Here is a 16,928-nt window from a genome sequence, read left to right on the forward strand (position 1 = left end):
ATGATCACTATCTCTGTGCAGGCATGTGGAACCTCCCAGGATCGCGCCATTAATAATTGCGGAGCAGTTCCTTGGAGAAATGCCTTAGATGAGGGAACCAGCTCCCGGTTAAAACAACAGCTCCGTTCTTATTATACGAATATCTATGTAGCCATGCTGAGTCTGTGAATCCGTTGAGTTTTTTTTATTATTATTATGTGTGGCTCTGAAGAATAATATTTTCTTTGTGAGGAAATGAGATTAAACTGAGAGCTGGTCTGGTCCGATGAATAGCACGTTGGACTCGGGAAGCATTATTTCAAATCGCAGCAAAGCCAGCAGCTAACTGGGTGGCCTTGGGCAATTCACCGCCTGGCAGTCCCAATTCCCTTTCTGTCAAATGGGAATAATAGGGATCTACCGCACAGAGTTATTGCGGACGCAAAACAGAAAGATTGCGGCTGACTCGGAAGGCTGTAGCTACAATCCTCGGCATGATGGACTGGGTACTGAGATCCGCGTGGCTCGTTCTGTGCACCGGGGAAGGCTTTGGGGGCTTCGGGCTTCCCAGAACAGGCTCTCTCCAAGCATTATGGTAAACGGCTTTTGAAACCGAGGGGGACTTATCAAAGCGGCTTGTGATGTGGTGATGCCATTCAAAGAAAGAAAAAAAGAAGAAGCCCTAATAGGCTGGCTCAAGCCCTTGAGTCATGCCTAAAGCAGTTCTTTGGATCCCAGCCCCCCATGTCCTCACACAGATAACTAACAGAGCAGTCCTGTTCCTGTGTGCTGCTGGCTGGCTGGGGTAGGATTATTCCTGAGTCCCCCCCCCCCAAGAACTGTGCTATACTGGCAGGAAAGCATTGCTGCTGGCATTGCAGTCCGCTAGCACTAGGAGGGGGCCCCTGCCTGCAGAACGCTACCAGTGCAGAGTGCCATTTGTGGACAGAGCAGTGTTACCATACGGGAAGAGCCAGGGATTTTATGTCCTCTCGGGACTTGTTCCTGCCCCTGCAATGGAGTGATATTCTACTTACGTAAGATGTTGCAGTGAGAGCCAGCGTGATGTAATGGTTAACGTGTCAGACTAAAACCAGGGAAACCCAGGTTCGAATCCCCACTTGTGCCATGGAAGCTTGCTGGGTGACCTTGGGCCAATCTCAGCCCTGACCGTGGCAAGTATTTGAATGGGAGACCTCCAAGGAATACCAGGGTCATGATGTGGAGGCACGCAATGGCTAGCCACCTTCGAACTTCTCTTGTCTTGAAAACCCTACGGGGTTGCCATAAGTCAGCTGTGACTTGATGGCAAGGGGGGAAAAATGTTGCATGCCCTGACTGGATAGCCTGAGCTAGCCTCAACTCATCAGATCTCAGAAGGCAAGCAGGGTCGGCCTTAGTATTTGGATGAGAGCAACTCGGTGGCAAAAAAAAAAAAAGATGTTGCATAAGTTAAAACACCACCATTGGAGTCAATGGGCAGCCCCAGACATTTGCCTCTTATCTCCTTCTCCCCACCCCACCCCCCTATTTGCAGTGAAGGAATCCAGCTGGTTCTGCAGCCAACCATGGCACAACAATTGCATTGCACCAGTGCAGAGGGGCTGTGGCTCAGTGGTAGAGCAGCAGCTTGACATGCAGAAGGTCCCAGGTTCAATCCCCGGCATCTCCAGTTAAAGGGACTAGGTAAGTAGGTCACGTGAAAGACCTCTGCCTAAGACCCTGGAGAGCCGCTGCCGGTCTGAGTAGACAATACTGACTTTGATGGACGAAGGGTCTGATTCAATACAAGACAGCTTCATGTGTTCATGTGTATGTTCAGATTGTCTCCCCAGATCCACTACAGGTCTGCTTCCATGGGACCCAGTGTGGTACAGAGTGGTGTCAGGGTAGAGCCTGGGAGTCACCAGGTCTTCTGGCTGCAAATGGAAGCGATTCTGCTGCCACATCCCTAAAGAGCAGGAGGAGGAGGAGCTTTCCAAAGATAGCCAGGCTTCCATCTTGGGCCTGCTTGCTCTTTTTCCTCCCCTCTCCCTGGCTACAATCAGAAAAGGACTCGGCTGTCTTTGGAAAGCACTGCCTTGATATCAGGATACAGCAGAGCTCTATGTAGCTGAGTCCCTTTCTGCTTATGGCCAGGGAGGAGTGGAGAAAGGGGCAACAGCAGCTGCTGAAAGCTGCCAGACAATGAAATCAAGTGTTTGCTTTGGGGGGGGGGGACACCTTTCCCAGCAATTTCTCTTGTCCCCTTCACCTCCCCTTCCCAGCCATAATCATAGACTCAGCTATTTCCATAGAGCTCTAGCCCATCCCGATATCAGGGGTGAGACGGTGCTTTCTAAAGATAGCCCTCTCCAAATGCAACTAGGGAGAGTCAAGACAGAAGACAGCAAGCAGGGTTGAAATTGAAGAAGAAGAATGTCACCTTCCCCTCCCTACAACAGACACCCTGTGAGGTAGGTGGGACTGAGAGAATGTGACTATCCCAAGGTCACCCAGCTGGCTTCATGTGTAGGAGTGGGGAAACAAATCCAGTTCACCAGATTAGCCTCTGCCTCTCATGTGGAGGAGTGGGGAATCAAACCCGGTTCTCCAGATCAGAGTCCATCGCTCCACACCACCATTCTTAACCACTACCCCACGCTGTTAAGGAAACAGGTCAGATGAATGAAAGCCGAGATAAGTTATTTGAATAAAACAATTAAACCACACTCAGGGGTTAAACTAAGCCAGTATTGGTCAGTGTGGAGTACCAGTAAGAAGCGGCCAAACTGCTTCTTCCCATCTTCCACTTTGAGCCTGCCAAGCAACACAGTACCAGTAAGACATTCAAGTTCCTTTCATGTGGATAGGGACTGAACCTCAGATCTCTTGGGCACTTGGCCTGGACTATTCCACCGTGCTGTGCATATGACGGTGTTTCTTTTATTGAAAAGGGCGGTATGTCACAGACTGGCCCCCTGAGAGAACATAAGGACCAAATTATTAGTGGTTTCAATTTGTTCCTTTGTTCTAAGGGAGTTGTGGCGTGGAGGGAAAAGGTCGAGTTCTAGTCCACTTGATCTCCCCTCCATCTAAAACCACTCCTGCTAACTGAACATTGAAAAAGCAAGCTGAGCCCTGTGATGGTCATTCCTATTTCCTTTTTCCTACTAAAGGGTTGTTTTCCAGGTAGCTCCTGTGAGCTTCCTGTTTCAGTTTTGGATCATCTTTGTGCATGGGCATTCCAGGCACCAATAATGTGAAGGCATTGCCAGTGAGCTATCTCATGGCCAACAGAGAGCAGCAGAGTTATCAAGAATGCCATCGGTTGGTCTCGCTGTGCTTCTACATTGGCTTTCGTTTCTCCAGCTAATGTTCTGGTGTGGTTTCTGCTGCTGGTTGAGTATTGGAATGGGACTACCTGATGGTGACATTAGCCCTGGGATGGTAACTGTGATCCCATTGGATCACCCTGTCCCACTTCAGTTCTGGCACAAGACAAAGACATTTTCAATGGATCTTGCTAGACTGTGTTTGGCAACAACAGCAGCTGTCAGGCTAGTGACACCAGGCCCTATACTCTGGTGGTACAACTTCTGGTACTGGCAAATGCCGGCAGTGCAACCCTACCACTGATGATACTGTGCTAGAGCAGCAGTTGGTGGGCCCCATCCCAAATATTTAGATGCTAGCACAGTAGTTCAATGGGCATGCTTTTAAAGAACTGTAATTTAAAGGAGAACAGCTCTCCTTTAAATAAAAGTTCTTGGATTTGCAGTGCAATCCTAAACAGAGTTACACCTTTCTAAGCCCATTGAGTTTGATGTATTTAGAAAGATGTAACTGTGGTTAGCATTAGTTTGCCTCTTTGTTCTTGCCCCACCCCCACCATGAGACTCTGATGGAGGCTCATTTTTGGCATATTTACATTTTCTTAAAAACAGAAAGCAGGAGGAATTTAAAAGCTTTCTCGTTCCATCCCATAAAATGAGAGACTGCCTTAAATAGTCCTGTGGCATTAACCTGCTGGGACTGCTAGTTATTCTAAACAATCTGCTGTCCTTTTATTGTCTTGATATTTTATAAAAGATCGGCCCTGTGTGCTGTTTAGACTTACAAATCTCACCAGAGCCCTAGAATCACTTTAAAAACCTGAATGAAAAAATCTGTCTTCTCGAAGTCCCCCTTCTAGTACCTGCAGCTTTATAGGGTGTGCCCACATCCGGTATTTCTTGGGTATGCAAGAACCATTGCCAGACAAACTGCATGATTCTTCTTCCAGAGCCTTTAACATTTTGCATTTCACGCAGTCTCATTATTTTAGTTTCCCAGGATGTTATCAGAATAGGTTTTCCCAACTTCATTTTAAAAACAACTTGTCCATATGCGGCCACTGGATTCTGCAGTCAAGGCCACAAAATCCAGTAGAAACTTAAGCACGCTCCGGTTTGTTGAAATCAGTGGGCTCAAGTGAACTCGATGTCATGTTGGATGGTGGCCAAAGACTTCTAAGCTGTTTGAAGTTCTTCCAGGTGTTGGTAACCACAACAAGGATTTTACAAGGTGTAGGAAAACCTGTTTCTCCTGCCTCCTGGGAGTTTACAAGGCATCTAGCGAATTGGACTTTGAACTGAGAAGCGGTAAAACAGAGGTAAAGTGTTACCGCTAGTGAAGAAACAGCTTTGTAATCCGAAAATATTTTTAGAAAATAACAACTGGATAATTTAATTTGCAGTACAATAACATTTGATGCTGGACTGAAATATCACTTTGCTGTACATTTTCCTGGGTGGATTTCTCCAATGACTATCAGTTCTCCATCATCCCAACTGGCAGTACTGTGGAATTAATTGCATGAAATTCTTTATTTCCCTTTGATATATACTTCTGGATCAGTAACTCCTTATTATTAAAGGATTTATATAATATCTTTATTTTTTTTAAAGATGAATTTATAATGCAGCTGACACACACAATTCAAGACACCGCTGTCAAATGCTAATAAAGAACAGAAACATTATGCATATGTGTACCAAAGCCTTGTTGCATTTATTGGAATTATTACGATTTTTATTAAGAATCAACCTTTTCGGTTAGTTTCCCAGGATTATCAAGGACAGCCTTTTTTTTTTTTTTAAGATCCCTCAAACAAAATTTGTTCATGGAAAAGGAGAGATCTGTAGAGTACTAAATTCCTTTATTCAACAACACAGAAATATCACAAAAGAACAGTTTTACTGGGCAAATCAAATGGTTTTTATACAGTTTTGTACATGCCCCATAAGTGATTTGAAATAAATACACCATTTTCCAAAACTGTTTTTTCCCATAACTGCACAAGCATACATACACCTGACACAAAGATCTATTAGAAAATTTAATAGATAACTGCACAGTTCAGAAATAGGAGAACAGTGTGAAAGGAGTACATTTTTGTGGCCCATGTGTCTGAGGGGGAAAAAAAGTAATCCTAGCTCCCTGCAATTGTGAAAATGGAATATTTCCTTGCATTCGAGCTGTCTCTTGTTCGCTAGGAATCAGCAGATCTCAGTGTGAAACTGCCAAATTTAATAAAAACAAAATCTGAAACATTTAGCGGTTACATGAGAACCAACTGTTTGATAGCACTATGCATCCGACCATGATCAAAGACCCACCGCTGTTTTTTTGCGGGATGTATTCGGCCCTGGATAGTATGTTCATTTAATTACTTTCTCTTTTTTTTTTCATTATTTGATTACAGACATAGCCCGGTTTAAAGACTTTGTATTCTTTAGTGTTAATTGTATGACTTACATACCAGGGGTTCTGATCAAAAAGGGAATCTTCCCTTTCTCTTGCAGAGTTGTCTATTATTAATTCCCATAATGCCTATGTGTGCTTTCCTTGCAGCCTTATAATTGAACAGGTTTATCTGGGGCATAGTAAAAAATATCATATTCGGTTTGGCGTACTTAGTGCTCAGTTCAGCGAGACATCCGAGTTACACGCTCTTGTCCCAGCTGTGAGCTCAACATGCATTCTAAAATCTCACTCAGAGCTGCTGCATGAGGCGTGCTTTGCTTCTGTGGAAGAGGAAATCCTTAGCATGTGTCCTTTGGCCCATACAGTTACCCCTTTGGCTGAAGGGGCAAAAGAGCCCATGCAAGGAATGGCTAAATCGGGAGATTGTATATTTGCTCTTAACAATGCAAATAAAGGATTAGCATTTCACATTCGAATTTCTAGGTTACTTAAGGAGGTTTTGAGCAACACAAATGAGATTAGACCCTGACAATAATCTATGTTACAAATAATCTGATGCCCAATACAGGAGAAAAGAGGATAAGAGGCCAGAAAAGAGATTTCCTTCTTCAACACCAATAACCAAAATACGCTAAAATACATCGTACAAATATTGTGTTGGTAAAGGGGGGGGGGGATCTTTGCAATGTCATGGAACTATACTCGAAGCTTTTTTAAAAAAACATTCTGGGAATCAAAGTAAAGATATCTGTGTCTTTTTTCCTTTTTATTAATTAACAGGTTTGGTATTTTTTTAACAATTCAGATTTGACATGTAAAACATCACAATTTACAATATACAAATTCATCAGTTCTTCAAAATCAAACCGAAACCCCCCACCCTCAGAAATGAAACCACATTCAGACATGCAACATCAGGGTATTAGACAGTAAGTACATTGTTATGAATCATCGTACACCTAATGTAGCCTGGACCGAAGTCTGTCCCGAGTTTTGTTAAACCGTGATCACTAACTTTCTTCTGACCAAGGAAAACTCAGCAGCCAGAAGGGCAAATAAGGCTTCAAACAATTACTCTACTGATAATGATCCATTTGGTTTTTCCCATTATTTTCCTCTGCCAAAGAAAAAAGGCCATACAATTCCCACTGCTCCTCTGTTAAGGTAGAGAAATGCTAAAGGGGTTGTCCAGACAGCACATGACCAGGAGTACCAGAAATGTCCCCAGAGAAGCACAAGTACCTTTTCCTTTGGGACATTCTCATGAGCACCAGGAGAAGCCAGTCCTATAATACTGCAAAGCCTGACTCAGCCCTTTACAGTCAGCCACACACACCAGCTGGCCCCACGGCTAGCCCCACTATGCAAGCATTCCAATCAGACATTTGGGGTAGTAAAGTATTAGGGTGGCACGTTTTGTGGACGGCACTCACCAATGTGGTTCACTGCCAGTCCGGGGGCTAAAAGGCAGCCTAAAAAGTTCCGGATGTCATCAGATGCCGCATGCAGTCCAAGAGAGGAAATCTAGGATGTCTTGTGATGTCACAGAAAATCCGGGGCACACCTCTTGGAGCAGGCTGGAGCAGCAAAATCTTGGAACGCTCCTGGCAGAAGTCGGCACAGGCCAAAATACCCCTCAAGTCAGGCGAGTTAAAATAGGTCTGGTCTCCCCACTGGCTGCTGTCTGGAAATGCCCTTGACCGGAAGGTCTAAAAAATAATACCCGACACACAATGTCCAACTTAAAAACATATAAATAAGGGTATTTATGGTAAATATATTTATTTTACGAATTACCTTATTGAACATGGAGAGTTGTTTATTTTCTGCAGTTATGGATGTGACACCTCATTGTCTGCAGCTAAGGGCTATATACCAGCTGAAACTTTGTGCAACAGAATGGCCTTTCTGTATTGTATCTGGTCCCGTTTCAGCTCATCCTCATCTTTCAGCCCCAAGCACACAAACATAAGCTGTGACTCCCTTCCTGCCTACTTGTTCTCTGCCTCGATTATTCCTACAATTCTTTACATATTGGGGCATATACATGAAAAATGAGCAAGATGCAGCCCTTTTGAGAGCTGAGGGAGGGACACGGGGACCACTTTTCCTACATTAGGATTAAATCCTTTGCAATTCCTCATGAGATGGCTTTCCAATAGAAAACCATACAGCAAATGGCTTAACAGATGTACAAAGAATCTTGAGCTCCAACACACACAAAAAATCACACGAAAAGTTAAGGCCATATAGATCATAAACATTGACATGTTTGTTTGTTTTTAAACCTTTTAGCACTTAATCCCCATTGATTTCAATTAAACTTGAGCCAAATGGTCTAGAATGAACATTTTTAGTTCCGAGGGTGGCCTTGGGGACAGATGGTTTCTCAAAAGAACCTCACACTGTTTGCCTCTTTCTTGCTCTTAGTTTGCAGTCACAGGAGCAACCATGTTCTCCAGTGCTGCTTGGCACCATCCCCCTGCCCCTTGACCAATCCAGAACAAAGCCAAGAATAACCACCCTTGCTCTGATTTGGCTTGGGATATTATCATATCACCAAATCTGATTGGCTACGTGGTTTTGCTATGAAGCAAAGTCAGATTGAGGGCAATGATGACTTGCGTTCATTCTGCAGAAGCGGTGTACTGCCGAAGGGAAGCAGCACCAAGAGAGTAGTCAGCACTACCAGTAAGCTGGATGAACACTTCACTCCTCTTAGCAGAATCTCCCTGAAGAACTGTCAAAAACCAGGCTGTTTCAGTTCAGCCTAAATTTCAATGGCGTTTAAGCAGGTCTAACTTTCTTTGGATGATACACAGTGTTCTGGCTGTCTGTGTGGTGAAAGAGGACTGATTTCCTTTACTGATGTTCCCTTACATCTACCACTTTCAGGGGGTTAGACTGTCAAAACAACAACAACAACAACAACAAAACCCAATAGTAAAAAAACAACACCCTAATTACAAATTCTTGGTTTTGAAGGCAGCTGAACTGTTTCATAGTGATGGCCTTCTGTGCTCATCTTAAATCATAAAGCTTTGTGGCTGTCCAAAACCCACAATGGTCTTCAAGCCCTGGCCTGGGACAAAATGAAAAGCAGGAAAACAAACAAACTGCTGAGATAACATTTGGAAAGAAAATGCTTTGTAGCTGTGCTGTCTTTAGACAGTGTCTGTGTGTATATCAGGGTTCTGTGTCAAAAATCCCACATTTTGTGGCAAGGCAGGCTGCATTCCCAAATAGGAATATATTATGTAAGTTGACCAACTTTGCAGATATTTACATCCTTTTTCCTGATGCAAAATGTTGGGATTTTCCCCCCCTCTTGCTGTGGTCTGGGGACTGGTCTGGTAAGGAACAGGACCACTAAGAGAAATATATATACAGCTGCATACACAAGATTATACCTTGTTGCTCAAAATCAGTTGGCCAGGAACATTTCCCACTGTTTGTTTTGGTACTCACTATCAAAACGTGGATTGGAATCTATATCCTCAAGAATGTACCAAAAGGGAGCACAATCCAGTCCTTTGAGCACAATGGGATGAATTTAAGTAAAACAAGGGTACTTAAAAACTCAGTAATGCTAAGCAGTCTTAAATATGTATCCGCGGGGAGGGGAGGGTGTAAAGGAAGTGTAAACTATTCAGAATATAGACGTTGCAACATGCATCACTACTACAGGTACAGGAAACCCCATACAAACCACCAGTGATCTTTAGCAAATGATGAGCATGGGTTGTTGTTGGGGTTTTTTTTTTTGGGGGGGGGGGTCCCCTGCCAATCACAAGGACTATGAACTTACTCTTAAAAAATGAAGCATAAAGATTTGCCTGAGATTTTTCAGGATTCTGTGAAAGTTCTCACACTCTACATTCAAGCCATACTTAACAAAACTGAGTCCAGAAGCATTCTTGAACACACTTACCCCTCCATAGCTTTACCTTTTCTATCTACCTACTTGCACAGAATACCCTTGCAGGTTATTTTAATCCCTGACATAATGTAGCATGTAGCAGCACTTTGCTTTTGGTGAGATGGCAAAAAGGATAAAAGGACCTGCGTGAGATAAAAAAATCCCATCCTACATACCTTTTGTTTTATTTATGAACGATTTAACCATAGCCTCATCAACAAAGTCCTTTTTTTGAATGTACAGCTGCAATTCTGTGTTGAAGGCTGCAAGTGATTGCCAGAGGGGGCCAGTACGGGAAAAGTGGGTCAGGGAAAAGTGATCACTCTTTTCAACTTTAGTGTGATCAAAGGAAAATGGTACACTTTAAAGACATTCAGGCCCCACTGCAGAAAAGATCCAACTCCATCTAAATTTACAAACTAGTCTAAGAACTAAATGCCGTACACGGGGCGAAAATAATTTCATACTTTATCATTTTTTTTAATTTCCTATTGAAAGGTCTATAAAGCCACTTTCAATGGGAAGGTAATATATTGAGTCGTAGATTTCCCCCCCTCCCAAATGATACGATACTCTTTTCATTTTGTAATTTAAAACAACTCTCTGTAAAATTGATTCTGTATGCCCACCTCTGCTATAAACTCTACTTCATGATACAGTATAAAGTCAGTCAACAAACGATACATGCTTTGGAGGGATCTCGTTAGGTAAAGCTCTTTCTGAAGCAACGCAAGTGCGTAATCGCTACTCTAAGTATCGTGCTCACAAAGATTAACTTTTATGCTTTATGTCTTTGTTTCGTACAACAGTATGGTCTGAAGGTACCTGGTAGATGCATCTCAATCTTTGCTCTCTCACAAAACATTTGCACTGAGTTACCATGGAAGGATTCATGGCAAAAACAGTAGGGCCTCTGCTGCTGCTGCTGCTGCTACTGTTCAACTGTCCAAAAATAATAAATTAAAGCTCGAATTTATTGCTCCGGGTTTAATCTGCAGAACCACACTGTTGTGTACAAACAGTTAATCTCTGTAGATGCTCAGACGTGATTGTCTTCTTGTGTCTAAACACACAAAATACAGGCTGCTATCTGTACAGTTTACAGTACTGAAACACATATATTGGGAAAAAATGAAGTATAGATATGGTACTTTGTAAAGATACATTATTTTTTATAACAGGGGTTTACCCAAACTTTTTTTTTTTACATCCACTTTAAAAATAGACAACAACTTCACTAGTATAGCTAAATTACATCAAAGAAAGAATTGGTGTACTGAATGTGAGTAAACTGGCCAATTCCCCAGGGCCCCAGATATGGTGGTCTCCTGATAAGAGAGTGGCCCTCCTGAAGCAGGTGAGTGTTCTCTAATGTGTCGTGTTCTCTTATTCAGCAGGCCTTTAGAGAGGAAAGCAAATGATGGTGAGTCAGAATGGAAGCCAGCTGCAAATAATGCAACTGTGGTCTTTTGGGGAGAGGGTAAAAGACTGAATGACAGTAAGGGGCTTGTCTGAACAGCATGAAAACGCAGGGCTGTAATACTTGGGGAGTGTACGTTATTCAGGTTAGACTGTGAACATGACGGGATAGGTGCTGAAACAGCATTATCTTATGTTCAGGCCTTTCAGCCGGGGAAATTCGGTTTCATCCCAGATGTGTTCTACAGAGCTGCTTTGATTCCCCCTCTTATCTGGAGACCACTCTACTTGAGAATTTGTTTTTTGAGGAAACCCCTATACATAAATGAAAATAGTATCTGAATATATTCTTCAGTGGTGGACTAAGCAGTTTCTTAAAACAACACTTTAGCTTGCCATTCACTTCAGGCTGCCTTGAAAATAAGATATACTACTGCTTAAAAGAACCATCGGAATGCTTCGGCGCTGGGAACAGGTGTTCTCTATAAAAAAAAGCAAGAAAACAAGTTAAGCTTTCTTTCCATTGCATTTTAAGATTTGTTCTTTTTTTGTTTTATTTTCCCCTTACATTTCACTTATATTTTGTTTTTTAAAATGTATTACTTCCTTGTTTGTCAAAACAACTATTAAGTGAACCTCTGCCAATTACTGCGAGTTCCACCAACAGAATCAAAATGGTACCCAGTTGGTGAATCCATGTGGTTGAGTTGCAATTTTTAGCCAGGAAGAACAAATACGGTAATATGCTTTTAAAATGAAAAAGCTATTTTAAAGGTTGTTTAAAGATCACAGTATAAAGTCAATCAAGAATTCCTTGGGAACTTAGAGACAAAGCACATAGGGCAAAATTATTACAGCATGAGCTTCCAGAGCATACTTCATTGATGCACGAGAAAAAGTTCATGCTGTAATATATATGTTAGTCTTTGAGGAGTCACAGAAATTGTTGTTGTTTTCACTATTACAGACTGTTACAGCAGCTCTTCTACCAAGTAAATTGTGGCTGAACGTCTCTTCCTTACTGCCTCTTAAAGCTAATTCGAAACTTTTACAAACCGACGAAATTGAATGTTACCCTGACCCAACTGACAGACTGCTGTCTTTTTCAACGTCTTTAGAAGCGAGGCCAAAATGTTCACCACTGATCAGTTCCACTGTGTCAGACTGACCCAGATCCCTATGTATGTTGTACTTAGAACTTTCAAATGTGCAAATTATTCCATTCACTTCATTGGAAGCAACAGCTGTGTGCGTACACCTGGAGTGATTTGATGTAAAACAGATTGGTGCTCCCGTACTGTTGATACTTGTGTAGACAAGGGTCTTCTTCTGTTTTATATATTTATTTAAAACATTTTTATACCTCCTTTCCACCCAATCACGGTCTTCAAGGCAGTGAACACTGTTTTAGTGTTGTGGGGGTACAGACTAGCTGTAGCTGCTGAAATTCCTATGCATTTCTTAAAGTTATATAAACTGCTGCTATCTGAGAGACATATCATCCAGCAACATCACACAGGAGAAGTTGCTGAACTTCCTTACTTCCTAGGTCCAGATCACTGGATTAGTTCTTTAGTCCTATCTGGGTTCAGATGTGGTAGGACTTCCCTACATCCTGTCCTCAACCACAAATATCAGGCAAGCAATAAGGCTTCACTACTTCAGCAAAAAAACAAAATTAATGCCAGCATCATTAAAAATTTGGTTTGTATCCTATCACTCCACAAAGCAAAGTCTAAAGTCATCCTCTAGCTTAAGGAACCTTCCACCAGCTTAAGTGGTTCTTCCTCCAATGGAAGAATTTCTTCCAGCCTAAGGTAAGATACCACCCGCTGACATCTTAATATTTCAAATTTCAGCACATCCCAACATACGGCAGATATCTGGAAATGATGCCAGTCTCCATTAAGATGGCCTCGACTCACCACTATCAAAGACCATCAAAGAAGTTGCAAGATCAAAAGGATAATATTTTCACTATTTCTAGATATATAAACTGTTGCTTTAGACTTAATCCTGCTCACAGTTAGACTGCTTAAATCCATTAATTCAATCAGGGTGTAAGTAGTTTAATTATGTGGAGGACTTCAGGACACGGAAATAATACAGTTGTGGTGGTCTATTCAGGTTAAAAGTCAGCACAGCATGTTATCAAAAGCCTTTAGGATGATCCCGGTATTCTTGAAACAAAGCAACTGCCCATCCTCCAAGCATCCCGCAAAAGAAGAATGTTTAAAAGTTTAACAGAGGAGGGGATTTCAGCAGGTACAACTTTTTCAAACATCTTTATCACAATGGCATAACATCCTCTTCTACACAAACATTAACAGGGCATGAAAATAGGAGGAAAACTGGCTGGAAATATCTGTGCTCGTGCTTGACTCTTTCTGAGCAGAAACCAAACAGTGAGAGCTTTAAGCTTTAATATGTGCTACCTACCCTCCCAAAGGGAAGCACTGGTCAATGGCATTTGGTTTGTTGCTTTATTAGTTTTCATAGTTGAAAATACATTAAATTAAATACATAAAATTAAAAAGAAATAAGTATTGATATATTCCAGCCAGCAATATTGCCAGATTATCTGTTTGGAATTTTCATTCCAGAGCCTTAAAGTTTTCTTAGAACTCATTCAGAAGGAGGGTGGCAAACATCAGCTTTAGTTTCCTGTTCATCCTTCCTGTCTTAGAAACCAATTCAGGTAAGTGCTTTGGAAGATAACAATGTTCCATAACAATTCCCCCTTCTCATCTCAAACAGTAACAATTTCAGGCCTATAATTAATCTAGTTGGAATACGTATAGGATTCCCACTTCTTTCATCTGTTGCAAAAACCTCAGCCTTTCTACCCCGCTGGCAAGCAATCTGTAGTTTACCTAGAACAGTGGTCCTCAACCTTTCCAGACATGGGACCCAACTTTGACACTCAGGGATCAGCACGAGATGGGAAGTCATGGCAGGCTTAACAGGTTTGCAACAGTGGTGGGAGAAGTCTTGCTATCCACCTGCTGTGCTCATCAGTGTTTGGCAGGGAAGTGGGTGAAAAATGGGTTTGAAAATTGTAATCATGAATAATTTTTGCGCAAACTCATAAGTGCCAGCAACAAAGATGGTGAGGGGTCTGGAGAGGAAAGGTTGAACGAGCTGGGTATGCTTAGCCTGAAGAGAAGACTGAGTGGGGATATGATAACCATCTTCAAGTACTTGAAGAGCTGTCATATAGAGGATGGTGCCGAGTTGTTTTCTGTTGCTCCAGAAGGTCGGACCAGAACCAACGGGTTGAAATTAAATCAAAAGAGTTTCTGTCTAGATATTAGGAAGAATTTTCTAACAGAGCGGTTCCTCAGTGGACCAGGCTTCCTCGGGAGGTGGTTAAGCTCTCCTTCCCTGGAGGGTTTTAAGAAGAAGTTAGATGGCCATCTGTCAGCAATGCTGATTCTATTACCTTAGGCATATCATGAGAGGGAGGGCACGGCCATCTTCTGGGCATGGAGTATGGGTCACTGGGAATGTGGTGGGTAGTTTGGAATTTCCTGCATTGTGCAGGGGGTTGAACTAGATGACCCTGGTGGTCCCTTCCAATTCTGATTCTATTATTCTATATCAGTGCAATGCTCTAGGATTCACCCAAACCTCTATAGTAAAACCACAGTTGTGTTAGGGTCCTGGGGTGTCATGCCGACAAGTGGGAATCCTATATGTATTCCAGAAGTGACATTGTGCATTCCCCCCATGCCCACCACCATCCTTCTCCTATTGGTTACCAAGCACAGTGACATGGCAGGAAGAAGGGGAGCCAGAGTTTCTGAGCCTGCCTGGGCTAAAAAAGAATCTTCTCCACTGTTGAGTGACTTTACTTTGCCTTCCTGCTGCATCTGCCAGCATGAATGAAGGCAGCAAGGAGGCATGGCTCCTTGGTTCTCTGTGCACCATTAGCAGCAAGTCTTTCCAAATAGCCTCAACAAAATAGCAGCTCTATAGGGACTCGCAACCCAGAGGGTAAACCTCTGCAACCATTAGAAAGCCTCCATCCATGGGTTGAATACAGAAACTGAGAAGAAAAGAAGGGGAGGGGCCGTGGCTCACTGGCAGAACGTCTGCTTGGCACGCAGGTCCTAGTTCAATCCCAGGCATCTCCAGTTGAAAGGACCAAGTAGCAGATGATGTGAAAGATCTCTGCCTAGACAGTCCCTGCCAGTTTGAGTAGACACTACCTTGATGGACCAAGGGTCTGATTTAGTATAAAGGGAGCTTCATGTTCCATGTGTTGAACCCCTCCCCCACCCAATCTGCTGGCGTTGTAGTGGGAAGTGGATATCCAGCTGAAATTCTAGTTTGCACAGCAAAGCTGCGGTAGAGCCGAGAAACCCCTCTCCAGCTGTCTCACACTCTCTTGCTCACGCTGTTGCATGAGACTCATCAAACGCACTGGGTGCTGCTTTAACTGCTACCATGCTGCTCTCTCCGAAAGAGTTGGCACCGAGAATGACTGCTGTAGTGGGCAAATTATTGCATATTCGACTATGAGGGCCAAACCAGACGAACTGCTAGGAGCTCAGTTAAGAGGACTGTCAGCATTTAAAAAAAAAAACATGCAAAGGGCCCGTGTGCAAGGGGAGGGATGGTTTTAGCCTCTTCCCCGTACTGTTTTTCCCATCTGAATAGCCTGATTTCATGTTTTGTTTTCTTCAGGTTCATGCAGTAAAACATGCATTGTGAGTTCTGTGCTGGAAACTTATTTCAAGGCACATGCAGGCCTAGAGTTGCTACATCCCTGCTGGCGGCAGATCTCCCACCTCCCACTACCACTCAGCTGGGTGGCAGGAGGAAAATGGCAAATGAAATGGGGGTCACAATTGGAACCCCTAGCATGATGATGCAACTTCCAGCATGACATGGAAGTGATGTCATCATGTCAGGTCATGTTTGAGTATTCACCCAATACTCTATGGTTAAACCATAGAGTAATCATGCTAGGAATGCCAATTGTGCCACCCCCAGTATAAGCCCCTGCCTCCTCCATCTCCTGCTGGCTCACATCACATCTGATACCATTAACTCTAGTTTTGGGGGGCTTTCTAGAGATGGATATTGGATTAAAATTTGGCCAATGGATGTAAGGTGATTACTGAACAGAATGGAATATTATGTGACTTTGATAGCAAAAGTAGGCAACAAATATCATCTAAAAGTTTGACTAAAATCTCAGATACATCTTTTATAAATAAAATGCCTCTAATGATGATCTTATAGTTTTTGAACTTTAGTTGACTTTCAAGCCCCTAAATAATTTTCATTCAATTCTAAATTCATCATGAATCTAGAAAACAATGTGGGTTCAGTGCTAGTTGCCTAAACTCACCTCTAATTCTAACCAACTGATAACTTGGATATATGGGATTAGCTATGAGTTCCATGCTGGGAAAATGATTGCAGGCACATGCAGACCTGAGAAAATGTTTCCTTCTCCAAATGTGACACCAAGTCAAAGACTGCAAGTGATCTTTGCAACTTCAGGACCCTCTTCAGGGCTTGTATGCTGGTGTGTCCAAAGGTGAGATTTTAGCTTCTCTCACTATCCCTGTTCTATGTGGATACATGTACGCACGTTGCAAGGTAGTTACTGATTGTAGTAAAGCCAAGTAAAAATTATTTGTCAAAGCTACCAAGAGGACAGCACATACAGCTGCCAGACTTCTCACACAACACTGCAGTGGCTTTAATATGGCTACTGACCCAAGGCACATGGATGTATACTATATAAAGGAATATAGAAGGAATCTGAGTTTAGAATGACGCCAATCAGCTTGTGTGTTCAAATCAGATTCAAAGGACCATTTAAAAGGACACATGTCAATAGCACCTTTGTGCTATTGTGTATTTTTTC

At 42.6% G+C, this 16,928-nt stretch overlaps 1 protein-coding gene across 1 annotated transcript in view; it reads right to left on the bottom strand.

The window, feature by feature from the left end:
- Positions 1-11,200: 11,200 nt before the first annotated feature.
- The window catches only part of CXXC4 (CXXC finger protein 4), a 51,912-nt gene continuing 46,184 nt past the window's right edge, over positions 11,201-16,928 (bottom strand). The window contains exon 2 of the mRNA XM_056855365.1: positions 11,201-11,526. Within this exon, the coding sequence (XP_056711343.1) occupies positions 11,482-11,526 (45 nt within the window). The 3' untranslated portion in view covers positions 11,201-11,481. The remainder of the gene's footprint in view (positions 11,527-16,928) is intronic.

The sequence above is a fragment of the Euleptes europaea genome, chromosome 9 (assembly GCF_029931775.1).
Source record: "Euleptes europaea isolate rEulEur1 chromosome 9, rEulEur1.hap1, whole genome shotgun sequence".
NCBI lineage: Eukaryota > Metazoa > Chordata > Lepidosauria > Squamata > Sphaerodactylidae > Euleptes > Euleptes europaea.